The 12,705-nt window shown below is 41.3% G+C and overlaps 1 protein-coding gene across 1 annotated transcript in view; it reads right to left on the reverse strand.

Annotated features, from left to right (window-relative positions):
* The window catches only part of Adss (adenylosuccinate synthetase), a 52,886-nt gene that overhangs the window by 31,195 nt on the left and 8,986 nt on the right, over nucleotides 1-12,705 (reverse strand). The window contains exon 2 of the mRNA XM_083137751.1: nucleotides 973-1,075. Coding sequence (XP_082993877.1) covers nucleotides 973-1,075 — 103 coding nt within the window. The remainder of the gene's footprint in view (nucleotides 1-972; nucleotides 1,076-12,705) is intronic.

Here is a 12,705-nt window from a genome sequence, read left to right on the forward strand (position 1 = left end):
CAAAAAAGTGAGGAACAAACTAGGATATGGCAACATGACGTGTGCAAGCGTTGCTTCTCTGCTTTCCATTCGCTCTAGCTGACGACACTTTCCTAGTTTCCGATTTGCACAGAAACTGTCGAGCGACTGCTAGCGAGGGAAAAGTGACAGGTTAGAATAAACGGATTATACTGGTCGCCTTTCCAGCTGGCGGAAGGGAAACAACGAATCAGCGATCAGTTGAATTCTCTTCGACTGACATCGGACATTTTCGTGTTATAACCGAAAGTTACTGGCAGGACGAAACAAATGATCGTCGGACACACACCATGTTGCCAAACGTACTGTAAAACGGGGGAGAGAGTTGATCAGCACTGTTACTGGATAAAATTTGTGCAATAGTACACAAAACACTGAAAATTAGTACACTAAACACCCAAACACTGTACAGACAAGCTAATAAAAACAACTGAACTGACAAAAACAGACATACGCTTGGCAACGTTGTAATGGAAGAGCGATGTTACCCCTACAGCTTTACTTAGCAACCGAGGTTGTTGACACTCAACGAGGCACATACCCGCGAAGACGACTGGTGGACAGATAGAGAGCTATGTACGTCAGCCGCCATTTGGGCCCGTGATTAGTACAGTACCCAAAATTGCCGGGATTCTTCTCATCTTGGTCATGCTACAACTTTATCTTACGCTGATGAAAGACGCGTACGGTTTGAAATGTTACGACAAGACAGTATGGATGTCTGCTAATAGTACTACATCTCAATTATTAAGGATAACTCCATACGATTTGCCACATTATCAAGGAAAGTCCATGTCACTCGTACGTAGTCTTGTAGTCTTACGGGAGCGAAAAAATTTGGAGTATTCACACCAGGGTCGTTACCAAAGTATAATTGCTTCCATTCGTTTCAATATTTTATAAAATAACCGTCCAATATATATTTCATTTAAATAAAAAAAACGGTGTACTTACCTATTAGAGACTTGCACTTTGGGTGGATGATACCGCTAGGCAAAAGGTGAAAGTCGTATTCCCTGTTCTCCACCACTACCGTGTGTCCTGCATTGTTTCCACCCTGTAAGAAACAAAAAGCAGAACTTGTTAATTCCAAGATACACTTAAGATTCTATGACTATGCTACCATAAAAAACAAAACGTGAAAATGGTGTGTTACACAACCCAGAGCAGAGGTATTCCAACCAAGGTTAATGAAAAAAAATCTTTCCGAACTCTTGGTGTACACACATTTGTACAATCGGAGGCTAATCTAAAAGTAGGCGAATTGTCCATTGCTGTTTTTGTTTCTTATTTCGCAACTTTTAGGAATGGAAAGGTTGAAGAGCATGTCCTCTGCTTGTTTGATGTATTAAGTCCACGACCTACAGTTTAAAGTAAGATCCGAACCAAGGTGCAATGTGCCTCCACATTAAAAAAGAATATCCACACAGACAATTAATGCTCGGTGTAAGTTCCATGTGTGTCTATAGCTTTTTGTACAAAGGTCACGCACAGTTGTTCTCCAATCGACATCATTAAAATTAAATCAATAATATGGTTCAGTTTTCCGAGTATAATAATAGTCATGGATTTCACAATTAATATTAATTCGGTGTTCAAAATTAAACATGTCAATGAAAATCAGCACTTCTCAAATTTATTCAATAACGTTGGTCTGAAGAAATCTCAAGATTACATTAAACACAAAAGCTGATATCTACCTGATTATTTGTACACGAGTCACAATTTGTTTATCACCATACCAAAGGTCTGTGAATCTGTGTAGGACTCTTGCAAACACTTAGGATAAGATTTTATTTTTCGACGGGTTTATAGCGTCCATTGGAAATGACGTTCGCCATATTTGTCACGTGGTTGAAGGCTGATTCTGATAGGTTACTCAGATTCGGTTTAGAAACGAGGAACGATCCAATGAGCAAAATCAGCCTGACAAGTTAGTCATTTCCAATCCAACGTTGCTCTTCGAGCTTTGATCTCAGATTTCTCTCTCTTAGATTGTGGGTGGGTGATGGCCTTCAGGGTCAGTCCTAAAGGTCACTACAATTACTATCGGCAAGATCGGTATACCATGTCCAGTCTTTTTCCTACTGCTAATCCAGAGTTCAAAGTTGAAAATACGTTGGCTACTCCTACTTAAATTATCTTTGCGAGTTTCCGACGCAGCCACGATTACGGAGCAAGGGGCAAGATGTCATCAACGCATTAACCCGGATTTCCCGTTCCTGGCACGTGGTCTGACAATTGTCACGGATACTGACCACCATCTTAACAAACCTTAAGTTACATTGTATTAAGATAGTAAACAATCTAGTTATAAAAAAAATATGAATCGCAAGGTCATCCAACTCCCATTACGCAATATTTTGTTTAAATTGTGAAACACTGGAGCGATTTTGAAGTCTGTGTAAACAAAGGTGTCTGTGGTGTAACTACCTTATCTTCTGAAGGCGTCACGTTAGATGTGTCATGAAATACACGTGCACTGGTATTACGCAAACTGCGAACGTTGACGGTCTTAAAACTGCTCTTGTCTGGCATAAGAGTCGCCATCAAGGTATGAAGCGTGACTACAACTGCGCAAATGCGATATCTCAGTTCCCTCTAAATTTATTGCAATATAAACCACGGGGAGATCCACAGAGAGACTAAACTACGTGAAATTTGCAATGAACTTAAGTGTAACACATGCGGAAAGCGTTGTGAAACCAAGTGTTCTTTCGATTCCGTGGGTGTAAAGGTGAAGAGTTATGCAATGCTGAGAGATTTACATACTTTTTTCCCTGAATCTTCACAAAGATAAGATTTGCAATGGCATAATTTCTTTGAAGTGGGAAAACTATGAATCTGACGTCACATTTATCATACAAAGTCAAGTGACAAAGAATTTTCCCGGAAGAAGAAGAAAACAGGGAATCTTCCTTTGAGTCCAGCTTTATGGTACTGGCTTTGGCTATCCATAATATAAAACAAATATATATATTTCAAAAATAAAAGTAATGTGTAACATTAGCGTCATTTCGTGTAAAACATTCACTTTACTATTCACTCTTCATCTGTCTGCATGAGGGTATATGTTAAATCTCAAATTTTCTCATTTTATAAACTTTTCATGGAAATGTAATGTCTGTTTAACAATCGAAAAACAAGTTTTGCTCATTATTTTCCAGTACAATGTATACTAGACTGCACCTTGTCCACCTTTAAAACGTGAAGGTGCATTAAACGAATTTCTAAAGGAAAATGAGGAGTAGAAAAAATGGATTCCGCAAAACATGCTTTACATCTTCACATTGTAAAATACTATTTGCCATATATAAAACCTGGAATGGTGAAATTTGTAAGTTTTAGAGTTGGACGAGGTCTATTTTCGTGTACACGGGAATTCCCGGGTCCCATTGTCAACATAGGAAAATTTTGACATTTCATAACGTTAAAACTCATCTAAATTATTTGGTATACACAGAAAAAAAAGTTTGTGAACGGTACGCGCAATATGAAAAACTCGCATCGAATTAACAACTGGCCGAACCGACCTTCGTGTCGGAGTGGTTAGTGCAGCACGCCGTGACGGAAAATATTTGTGTGTGGGGGGGGGGGGGACACCAATGCGAATCCGGAGTGTTCTACAAAACAGGGAACGCCCAGCCAAAATAAAATACAAGCCGCAAGAGGAACCGTGACATCTGAACTCTTAATTTGGCTATCAACACACGCGCACCGCCCTCAAAAGCACGAGCGCTTCTTGGCATCGCTTCCCGAGGCAATGTGGGCCACATCGTCCCGTCATGTTCCCGTCACCGGACCGATTCCGGTTCCAGCGTTGCCGAGAGAAGCGACAGAACAAGAGGGGGTTGTTCGTTCGACAGAGCCTAAATAGGCAGCAGACGCCATCTCGGAAACAAATCGGACAACGTTTTATTTTAGCACCAGACTTCTGGCTCTGCAACAAGAAACTGAGAAACACCAACGGGTTATCACACTCTCTGCCACCTGTCCCCGCTTGTAAATGCTGCCGGTGAGAACAATGTACACATTAACAAACCATACAGTGGCGTATTCAAGGAATTAAAGAATTGGTTTATTTAACTTCGCTTTTCTGCCGGTTTTGGCTAATCGGGAAGATGAGGATGAATGATGAGATGGACCATTACAAACACATGGCAGTACACAACGCGAGCCCCATCCAGGATTATACTGGTCGTGCGTCCAGACGCCAGAGCCTTGTTAGTCTGCAAAATGCAGTCCAGGGTGTACTACGTGCAAGTGAGGTTGATATTTGGGTGTCGTGATGAAAGGTCACCCCCAATCACGGAAGATGAAGATGAGGATGAATGTTAATAAGATGAAATGGATGGACAATCGCAAAAAAAGACAGTTTAATAGACTTATGTAACGTAGCCATGAAACTATTGATAATATAAAGGCAACAGAGAAAGCAAACCACATGGAGATTCATGTGAATGCTCTTGGAATGAATTCTAAGCTACCGTAATTTTTCAGACTTTAGAATATCATATCGGTTTTTTGGAAGGGGTAAAAAATTCGAAAAAAGCTGCCCTGGTGTCCGCTAAAAGTCCAGTCGAACAGTAAAAGCATAAGGTTCACTTTATTTCATTTCTCTTTAAATGGAACTCTAATATTGAATAAAAACCTCCGATGTGTTCCCTATTCTAAGCAGTAACTAATATTCAAGAGAGGTAAGGGAAGATTTAGCCGCTGTCCTTGGTCTTAAGAAAAAACGAGGGCGTAAAGTTCAAGCCGTAACTATCAGAAGACTTAATGAGAATTTCTCTCTCTCTCTCTCAAGGCCGTACATCAATCGGAGAAAACTCCTACATCAACAAAGGAAATAGTTGACTGTTTGCAAAAGGCTACGTTGGCAAGGACGAGGCTTGTTGAAACTGCGTAGAAAGAGTGTTCAAAGTCTAGGTTCTGGTGGCAGAATAAGTGTATCTTACACGAGGAGTACCAAATAACAGAAAGCAGAAAAATCCAGGGACATTAGATTAATATCACTTTGACTAGTCCGTGATAACGTTATTACATGTGTTAACAAAGCAAAAAGGCTACTGGGGTTACTCTGGTAATCATTAAAGAATTAGAAGTTCGATTGAATGCCACTGAGGAATAAATGGAGCACCAAAAAATCTACGCTAGTGTGTCTCAACCGCCGGGCCGCGAGAGTTTCTCCTCAACGTTGAGACTTGCAGCCCAAGCTGGTAACCACCCTGAAAGATGGACTTCCGTTAGTCGCTTGGATAACAAGCGGCATCCTCAGTGTCTCTCCTCCCTGAAGGACCAGCAAGGAAACTGGATTGCCAAAATAACCGTTCTGCACTGTGCATCGGGGCAGCGGTAACGTCGTCGCCTTGTAATCAAGGGGTCCCGGTTTCGATACAGTGGTTCGGATCCCACTTTGAACTGTAAGTGCAGTCCCGATTGGCCTATCTGGGCATAAAGCGGACTTAACAATACAATCAAGGAATGCCCAGGCCGATAGAAGCCGGGACCCCTGGCGTCGTAGCGCGCTGTTAACCACTCCGCCGTGGAACGCGGCTCGATTAAGATAGGTTGGACATCTCCAGAGAATGCAAGAAGGAAGGACACCAACAGCTATTCATTGGTCCAAGATGAAAGGAAAAAGAATAGAAGCAGCCCAGGACACTCTTCGCATGATGAAGTGAAGAATGATCTTAAAACCCTTGGAATCAGGGTCGGCTGAATCTTTGGCTGCTACAAGAGCAATTTTTTTCAAATTTTCCTCTCCTTCCGAAAAACAGCTGCGATATTCGAAAATCTGAAAAATCACATCAGCTTAGAATTCCTTCTAGAACATTGACGTGAATTTTTGTGTGGTTGCTTTCGTTACTATCTTTATATTTTAAATAGTTTCGCGATTACGTAAGGCTATTGTGAATATTGATAATATCTAGATAACGGCAAAACAAAACCACATGAAAATTCACGTCAGTGCTCTAGAAGGAATTCTAAGGCGATGCAATTTTTCAGATTTTGGAATATCACAGCGGTTTTTCGAAAAGAGGAAAATTTTAAAATATCTGCCCTGACGGCGGCCAAAGTCCAGTCGAGCCTTAATCGGATTGGAGAGGACCAAGGCTCACCCAGAGCTGTGGTGTCGAATAAGTTAGAATGTTTAGAAAAAGCTACAACTCCACAATTACCACTTTTATACATCAAAGACTAAAACTAATATAACTAGACACCATTACTTCCAACAATCTACATGAAACGCCCACCTCGCAATAGCAACTACCGTCCAATCCAAACTCCAGGACAGTTCACGGAATTCTCTCAGTCTACAGTTTTGCAATCCAGAGATTTCTTCAAGTACCGGGAAAAGAAGTTACGTAACTCGTCACTTTTTACCAATTCGTCAATTGCTCATGCAAGGTTCCAAGGCAACCGGTACAACGACTTTACAACGATCACGTGTTCCATGCACTGTGCCCGATGACGTCAACCATCAATTTACTCGTGTCACGTGCGCACGCTGATAATTTGCAACATGCCAAGCTAGACCCAACAACTTTGGATTCGCTTGCGTGTCCGCCTACCACCAAAGATATGGACAGAGGAGAGAAATCGTGAGAAACCATAAGTCTACTTTTGGATACTGGAATTTGACATTAAAGGGTTATTTCACAACATACCTCATGACTTTGTTATTTATGGCGATTTTGGGCCTCTCTGAAGGAGTAGTGATAATATTCAGATTTCACTTTAAAGTATCAGGTCTCGATTAGCCTATTTGTGCATAAGGTCGGGTGGCCGCGGTGGCTCAGTTGGTAACGCATCTGACTACCATGCTAAAGGTCCCGGGTTCGATCTCCGGCCGGTTCAAATCTGGGAACTTTCCTAACGATGGAAGCGGCCCCGGCGCCCACCCAGCGTCGAATAACATGAGTATAAAAGTGCTCGTCCCCAAAGAAACCTCACTTTACTTCAAAGAAAGTTCCGAAAGATCAGTTTTCCCCCTAATAACCACATGTCAGGTCCACGTGCAGTGCAATAAATCGTCCCCTGAAACCTTTCCCACCAATAGCGTCCCTCCAAGAAATGACAGCTCTCATCAAGTCCACGTGGACTAAATGAGATGTTGCTAATTCAGTTTCTTTGGAGATTTCTAAATGCGAGGTTGCGGTTCTCTATCCTTGCTAGGTTGTGTTATTGTGTTTTGCTATCTTTTTATGCAATATAAAGACCTTGGGAGTAAAACGTCGCAGTGAATGAATGGATGTCTAAACACTGCAGGTAAAAGTGACAACAGCGCTTTGCCGAAAAACAGGTGGTGGCTCGAAACCAGATACGAGTCCGGTCGGCTTCCTCTGGGGTTCTGTCAAAGATGCCGAACTGGTGATACGTTCAGGACTTGGGGTATACCTGGGGGAAACCCTGGGGGTAAAGGCGGTCAGGGGCGTGATGCTGATCACATCACCCCACTCACGACCGGATCAAGAAAGTGTGGGGCGTTACCCCCACACCCCCTATACGCCTTCATGGCGTGGTGCTATGCACAGGGGAGCACTTTATTTTTTTTTAGTGCATAAAGTCGACTTAGAAAAACAATCAAGAAACAATCTAGTAAAAACGATGGAAGTAATTGTCAAGATTTCATCTCCAGCAAGCCGTGAAACAAGTTAGATTAATAATTGATCCTTTGTTTTCCTCTAATCTTTGCAGTTTTGCGACCAGTATGCGGTTTGTTTTGACATCTCAAGTCTTCATGGACTATTAGGGGTAGGTGGACCACAGGTTAAGAACCGCTGCGTTTCGAGTGCTTCCGAGGGTAGGCTACAACCTAGCTCCTATATTTTTAACTCGCCACAAAAACATTCATATTTATCCTGTAAAATGAAATAAACTATAATTGGGGGGGGGGGTGATTGTAGGCCACAAACATTCACGATGTCTGTCATTTGTGGAAGTCATGTGGCCAGCACCACGCTCCGGCCGTCCCTGCCCCAGGTAGAGGAAGTTGTGTCCGAAAGGTTCAAAAAAACAGGCTTGAAGTACGGTCCGAAGTGACGTCACCTAGTGCAGTTGGAGCCCGTAGTACGCGACGATGTACACTCGTTCGCTTGTTGTTCACTTGGGAAGTCCAAAATCAGCCAGATGTTGGTTGTAGTTCTTCTAATGTGTGGAAATGCAGGAGGCTGTCTACCAAAATAACAAATCCAAAATTCTTGACTTTTTTATGATGCTGATCACATCGCCCCCCCTCACGACTGGATCAAGAAAGTGTGGGGCGTTACCCTCACACCCCCTATACGCCTTCATAGCGTGGTGCTAAGCACAGGGGAGCACTTTACTTTTTACTTTTTTATGACCTATTCTTGACCTTTCTTTCATTTTTCTTGACCTTTTTTTCCTTTCTCTTAACATTTATTTAATTAAATCAATGAGAAACCTACCACAAGGCCAGTTAAGATGAAAACTGAAGCTGTACTAAAAAGGTATTTAATTTAGACTTGCTTTAATTATTAAGGCACGTAAAAATTAAAGTTTCAGACTTCATCCTGGATGAGGAATGGGTCACATTTTTAGAAAAATTCACGCATGCAAGAATGTTATTCTTAAGTAAGAAATTGAACAAATCTTAACCTCAGCTCAATACAATTTCAGATTTCCAAATAATCAATTTTATGAAATCCCAGTACAGGTATATAACAATGTAAATTCACTATACTGTAAAAAATAGCAAAATTATTGACAAGCATAATTTCTTGACCTTCTTGACTGATAGACACCCTGAAGTAGAAGAACTTTTTGAAAATGCTGTGTGATTTCTAGGGTGAAAAATAAGTGTTTATAACGAGGGGGAAATGGGTTCTTAGTTTTATCCACTGATCATATTTCAAAGGACGTTCGCTTCAAATGTGGTCCTTAACCTTTCGGGCACGGCCTGAGTGAACCCTAGAGCCGCTCCATGCTTTTTATTTGTTGAAAATATTCCCACCTGAAAATCACTCACAGTAGTAATCGATGTGCAGATGGCATAAATTTCATAATACGCTACAGCGGGACGCATAAATATTACCAGGCAAACTGTCCTTCACGATGGTCATTCACTTTGGTTTAGGCAACGCGAGGTTCACGAAATTAAACAAGACAAATAAAAAGCAGTTGATAAAGTCTTGTCAGCAGTCGTAGTCTCTAGTCAGGATCCCTGTTGCATAATAATAAAGGGAGAATAGATTCTAGTCTATCATCTATCCACTCTGAGAAAGGAAAACATGGGAAGTACTGCTCTCCTATTGGATTAATTCTAACCTCAGCTCGTCCATCCACAATGAGTTCCTTGTCATAATTTAGATAATGTTATCGAGTGATTAGAAATCGTAACAGTCGCTTTCTCTGGGAGATAACGGGAAAGTCGATGTTTACAGTTTTCAAAGGAAGATACTGGAGGTAACGTATCTATACATATTTGAATTTCGGTTATTTTACGTTCTTTCCTACCTCTTCAGGCCAATCACGACAGTGAGGATCACCAAGCAAATCCATGAAAGAACAAAACTTATGTACTGACAAGTCGGAACGATTGAAGATATATTACCTAGAACTTAAACACACAGAAGAGCGCGTTAAGGGAGCCAGTAACAAATTCATTGACATTACATTTCCTATGCCTTTTCGGGAAAAGCCCCTAGCACCATTTATCTTTAAGGGAATAGTACTTACTCGAAAGTAAAATCCACAACGAAGGAAAACTTGTTTTACTTGAATACTATCACGTTAGGTACTATCAAATGGGAAAACGTCTAAATAAAAGACTCTTGATAGTAGAATACAATTTGTTTTCCCCAAAGGAAACTGATCATTTAAACAAGTTACCATTTTCACATTCCGCTGTCTCCCTACTTCGCTCAGGAACAGACTCGACCTTCGGTAGCGAGAATGTGAGGTTCCAGTGGCCCACTTGCGAATATTATCACAGGGGCGACTCCTCCATGTAGGAAGTGAGGAACTTCCTACAGTTCATGTATACTTGCTTCCAGTTCTCAACCTTTTAGTTGTTTAATAATAATGCGCGTTTTAAAATCATGAGCTCAATGTACGTACAATTGACTAAGTTCGCTACTGTCAAGCAACAGTTGACTCAGGTTGGCCACTCTAGGACCATGATAAAATTCAAGTATAATTCCCGGTTTTTAAGGCAAACTTTCCAAAAACTCAAGGGTAGAAGGTGATTTTTCTACTCCAAACTTAGGCATTACCGTCTCTCACCACCCACACACACAAATATATAAACAATATAAATTGGTCTGTGCGATTCCAATGTATCCAAAAATTCTAATTCAATTGAATTGAGCGGTGTGTATATATATACACAGTGCATTCCCTGACATTCGCTACGAGACTCTGCGGCAAGCGGCTCGACATCAGCGCTTGTCTTTCCCGGTGAACGGGGTCCGCGACAGTCACTCGAGTCTGCTATTAAAATCGCAGATTTCACATTGTGTACTAACCTTGACTACAGAAGGTGTTGAAAATGATGTCCCTCTGCTGCAGCAACACATTCCTGGCATCTCCGAAGGAAATTGCCATTTACACGTGCAAGTTCGTCTACTGTAATTCTCCCTATTTCTCGTACAATACTCTCTTTTAACTCACGGATGGTGTGTGGATTGTCTTTGTATACTTTATTTTTTAGATTTCCCATTTTTCTTTCGAGGTTTAATATAGTTGTCCTATGTGGAACGGGAACACCGGGAAATTTCGTTGCAAAACGTCGTCGCACTTCATTCTCCACAATTCCTCTTTCCGAAGTAACACTCGACAAGATAAACCCTTTGTTATAATGTAAACTTTTGTGGTGCCATATTAAGCCACAATCTTTAACACACGGACACGACCCAACACAACTTCCGAGGAAGGATTATACTGGCGTCAGTCTGCAACGTCAACAGAAAGGGAAAAAGAGCGAAGGCAGGGAGAGCAAAAAGACTGTAGCGTGCGACCGTCGCGGACCCGTTCACCGGGAGAGACAAGCGTTGATGCCGGGCCGCTTGCCGCCGAGCCTCGTAGCTATTGTCAGGGAATGCTCTGTAGTAATCTACGAAAAATTGTTATTGTAAAATAATTTCAAATTTACCTAATCAAGTTCAAGATATTTTATCTTGTAATAATCTTCCGTCTGTTCTGCAAAGGACACTAAGAAAGCAAACGCATTGAGAATTCTCTTATTTTATTTTGCTTTTCCTTCATCGATAAAAAGCTAAACTGTGAAATGAAATGGGATCTTCAAAAAGTTGAAATTTTTCAAGTCTACGGACAAAAATTCAAGCATAACTCCCGGTGAGTAGCCACCCTGTGACTGCTGTCATTCGCTCCAGCTGCAGCCCAAAGAGGATGGACACACAGGCTTTGCTGCCCCACCTGAAGAACCTCGCTGGTATCACTACAAGCAGATGGGTGAGAAGTGGATAAGGGGCAGGGAGAAGGTTGCGGTTTTAAAGCATCCAGCGAGTAAGCATCGAGGGTTTCCTCAATCTATGATGCCAACCCCAACAAAATGGTACTAAACCTAGCACAGCTTGATCATTGTTGGCACCTAGCACCCTGCTTTAGGCATAATGGTAAAATATAGCATAAGCTGCAAATGCGAGTCTCTGGGAGTGGGAAATCAAATTCAAAGGAATATGTTTTCAGGAAATAAAAGTAAAATTAGGTCCAAATCATATTTTCACTTCACCAGCAGAAATGTTCCAGTTTGCAACCATGCCACGATCAATCCTCGACCCTTCTTTATCCTGCCAGATTTTGTTCGTGAGGAAATTTTATGGCAGGAAATCAGTAGAAGGTTAGAGGGGAGGTAAACAAATAATTCTCTAAACAGTCAAGTTTTTTGCTGAACACATTTCGTTTGTTGAACCATCATACACAATTTTTCAAATCTTCCTCGGTTTATCATAATCTCTCCTACACCCCCCAAAAAACCAGGAGTCGCCACTGTATTATCACAAAAGTCGCGTTTCTAGATCTTTTGATCTAAATCATGCCGACGAGAATGAATGACTGCATGAAAGTGACGAAGGGGCACTTACGAAGGCCCACGCCAGGACTCGAACCTGGTGGCTAAATAGTGAATCAAGAACACTGTGTGGTCCGCCATGTAGGCGTTGTTTACTCTCCAACAATTTTTATCAAATATTTATACAGAGATATGTAATAAAAAAATTAGTAAGCTATCTCAAAACCAATTAAGGCGGTTAGGTCGATTCGAGGCAGACTACTTCATCTGGCGAAATGTGTAAACTAAGTGCATTCTCTCGTCAGATAACTTGCTTTCGAAGTAAACTTTATTGTTGTACTGTCATGTGCCAACCAACACTAATCAAAATATATCTTCTATGGTACACTACTGTTGACACAAACTGCGTGCATCAAGCAGCTGAAGAATACGTGTGCATACGCTTCTTATTTGTTAATTTAATTTTTTCTGTTTATATCCTGATGTATAATGGATTTCTCTGTATTCAGGATTTTTCAAATAAATAAATAAAGTGGCACATATTGCAACTGTTCAACCAAACAAAATGTGCCACTTTACATGAACAGAAGTGTACATTTTTCCTCCCAGAAGATAGTTCAGGGTCTCACTCATTTCCACAAAAAAGAAATCCCCTGACCATGAAGTGGTGCTCTAACATGCTGATAACATAG

Source organism: Lepisma saccharinum, chromosome 16, assembly GCF_977018435.1.
Source record: "Lepisma saccharinum chromosome 16, izLepSacc3.1, whole genome shotgun sequence".
Classification (NCBI taxonomy): Eukaryota; Metazoa; Arthropoda; class Insecta; order Zygentoma; family Lepismatidae; genus Lepisma; species Lepisma saccharinum.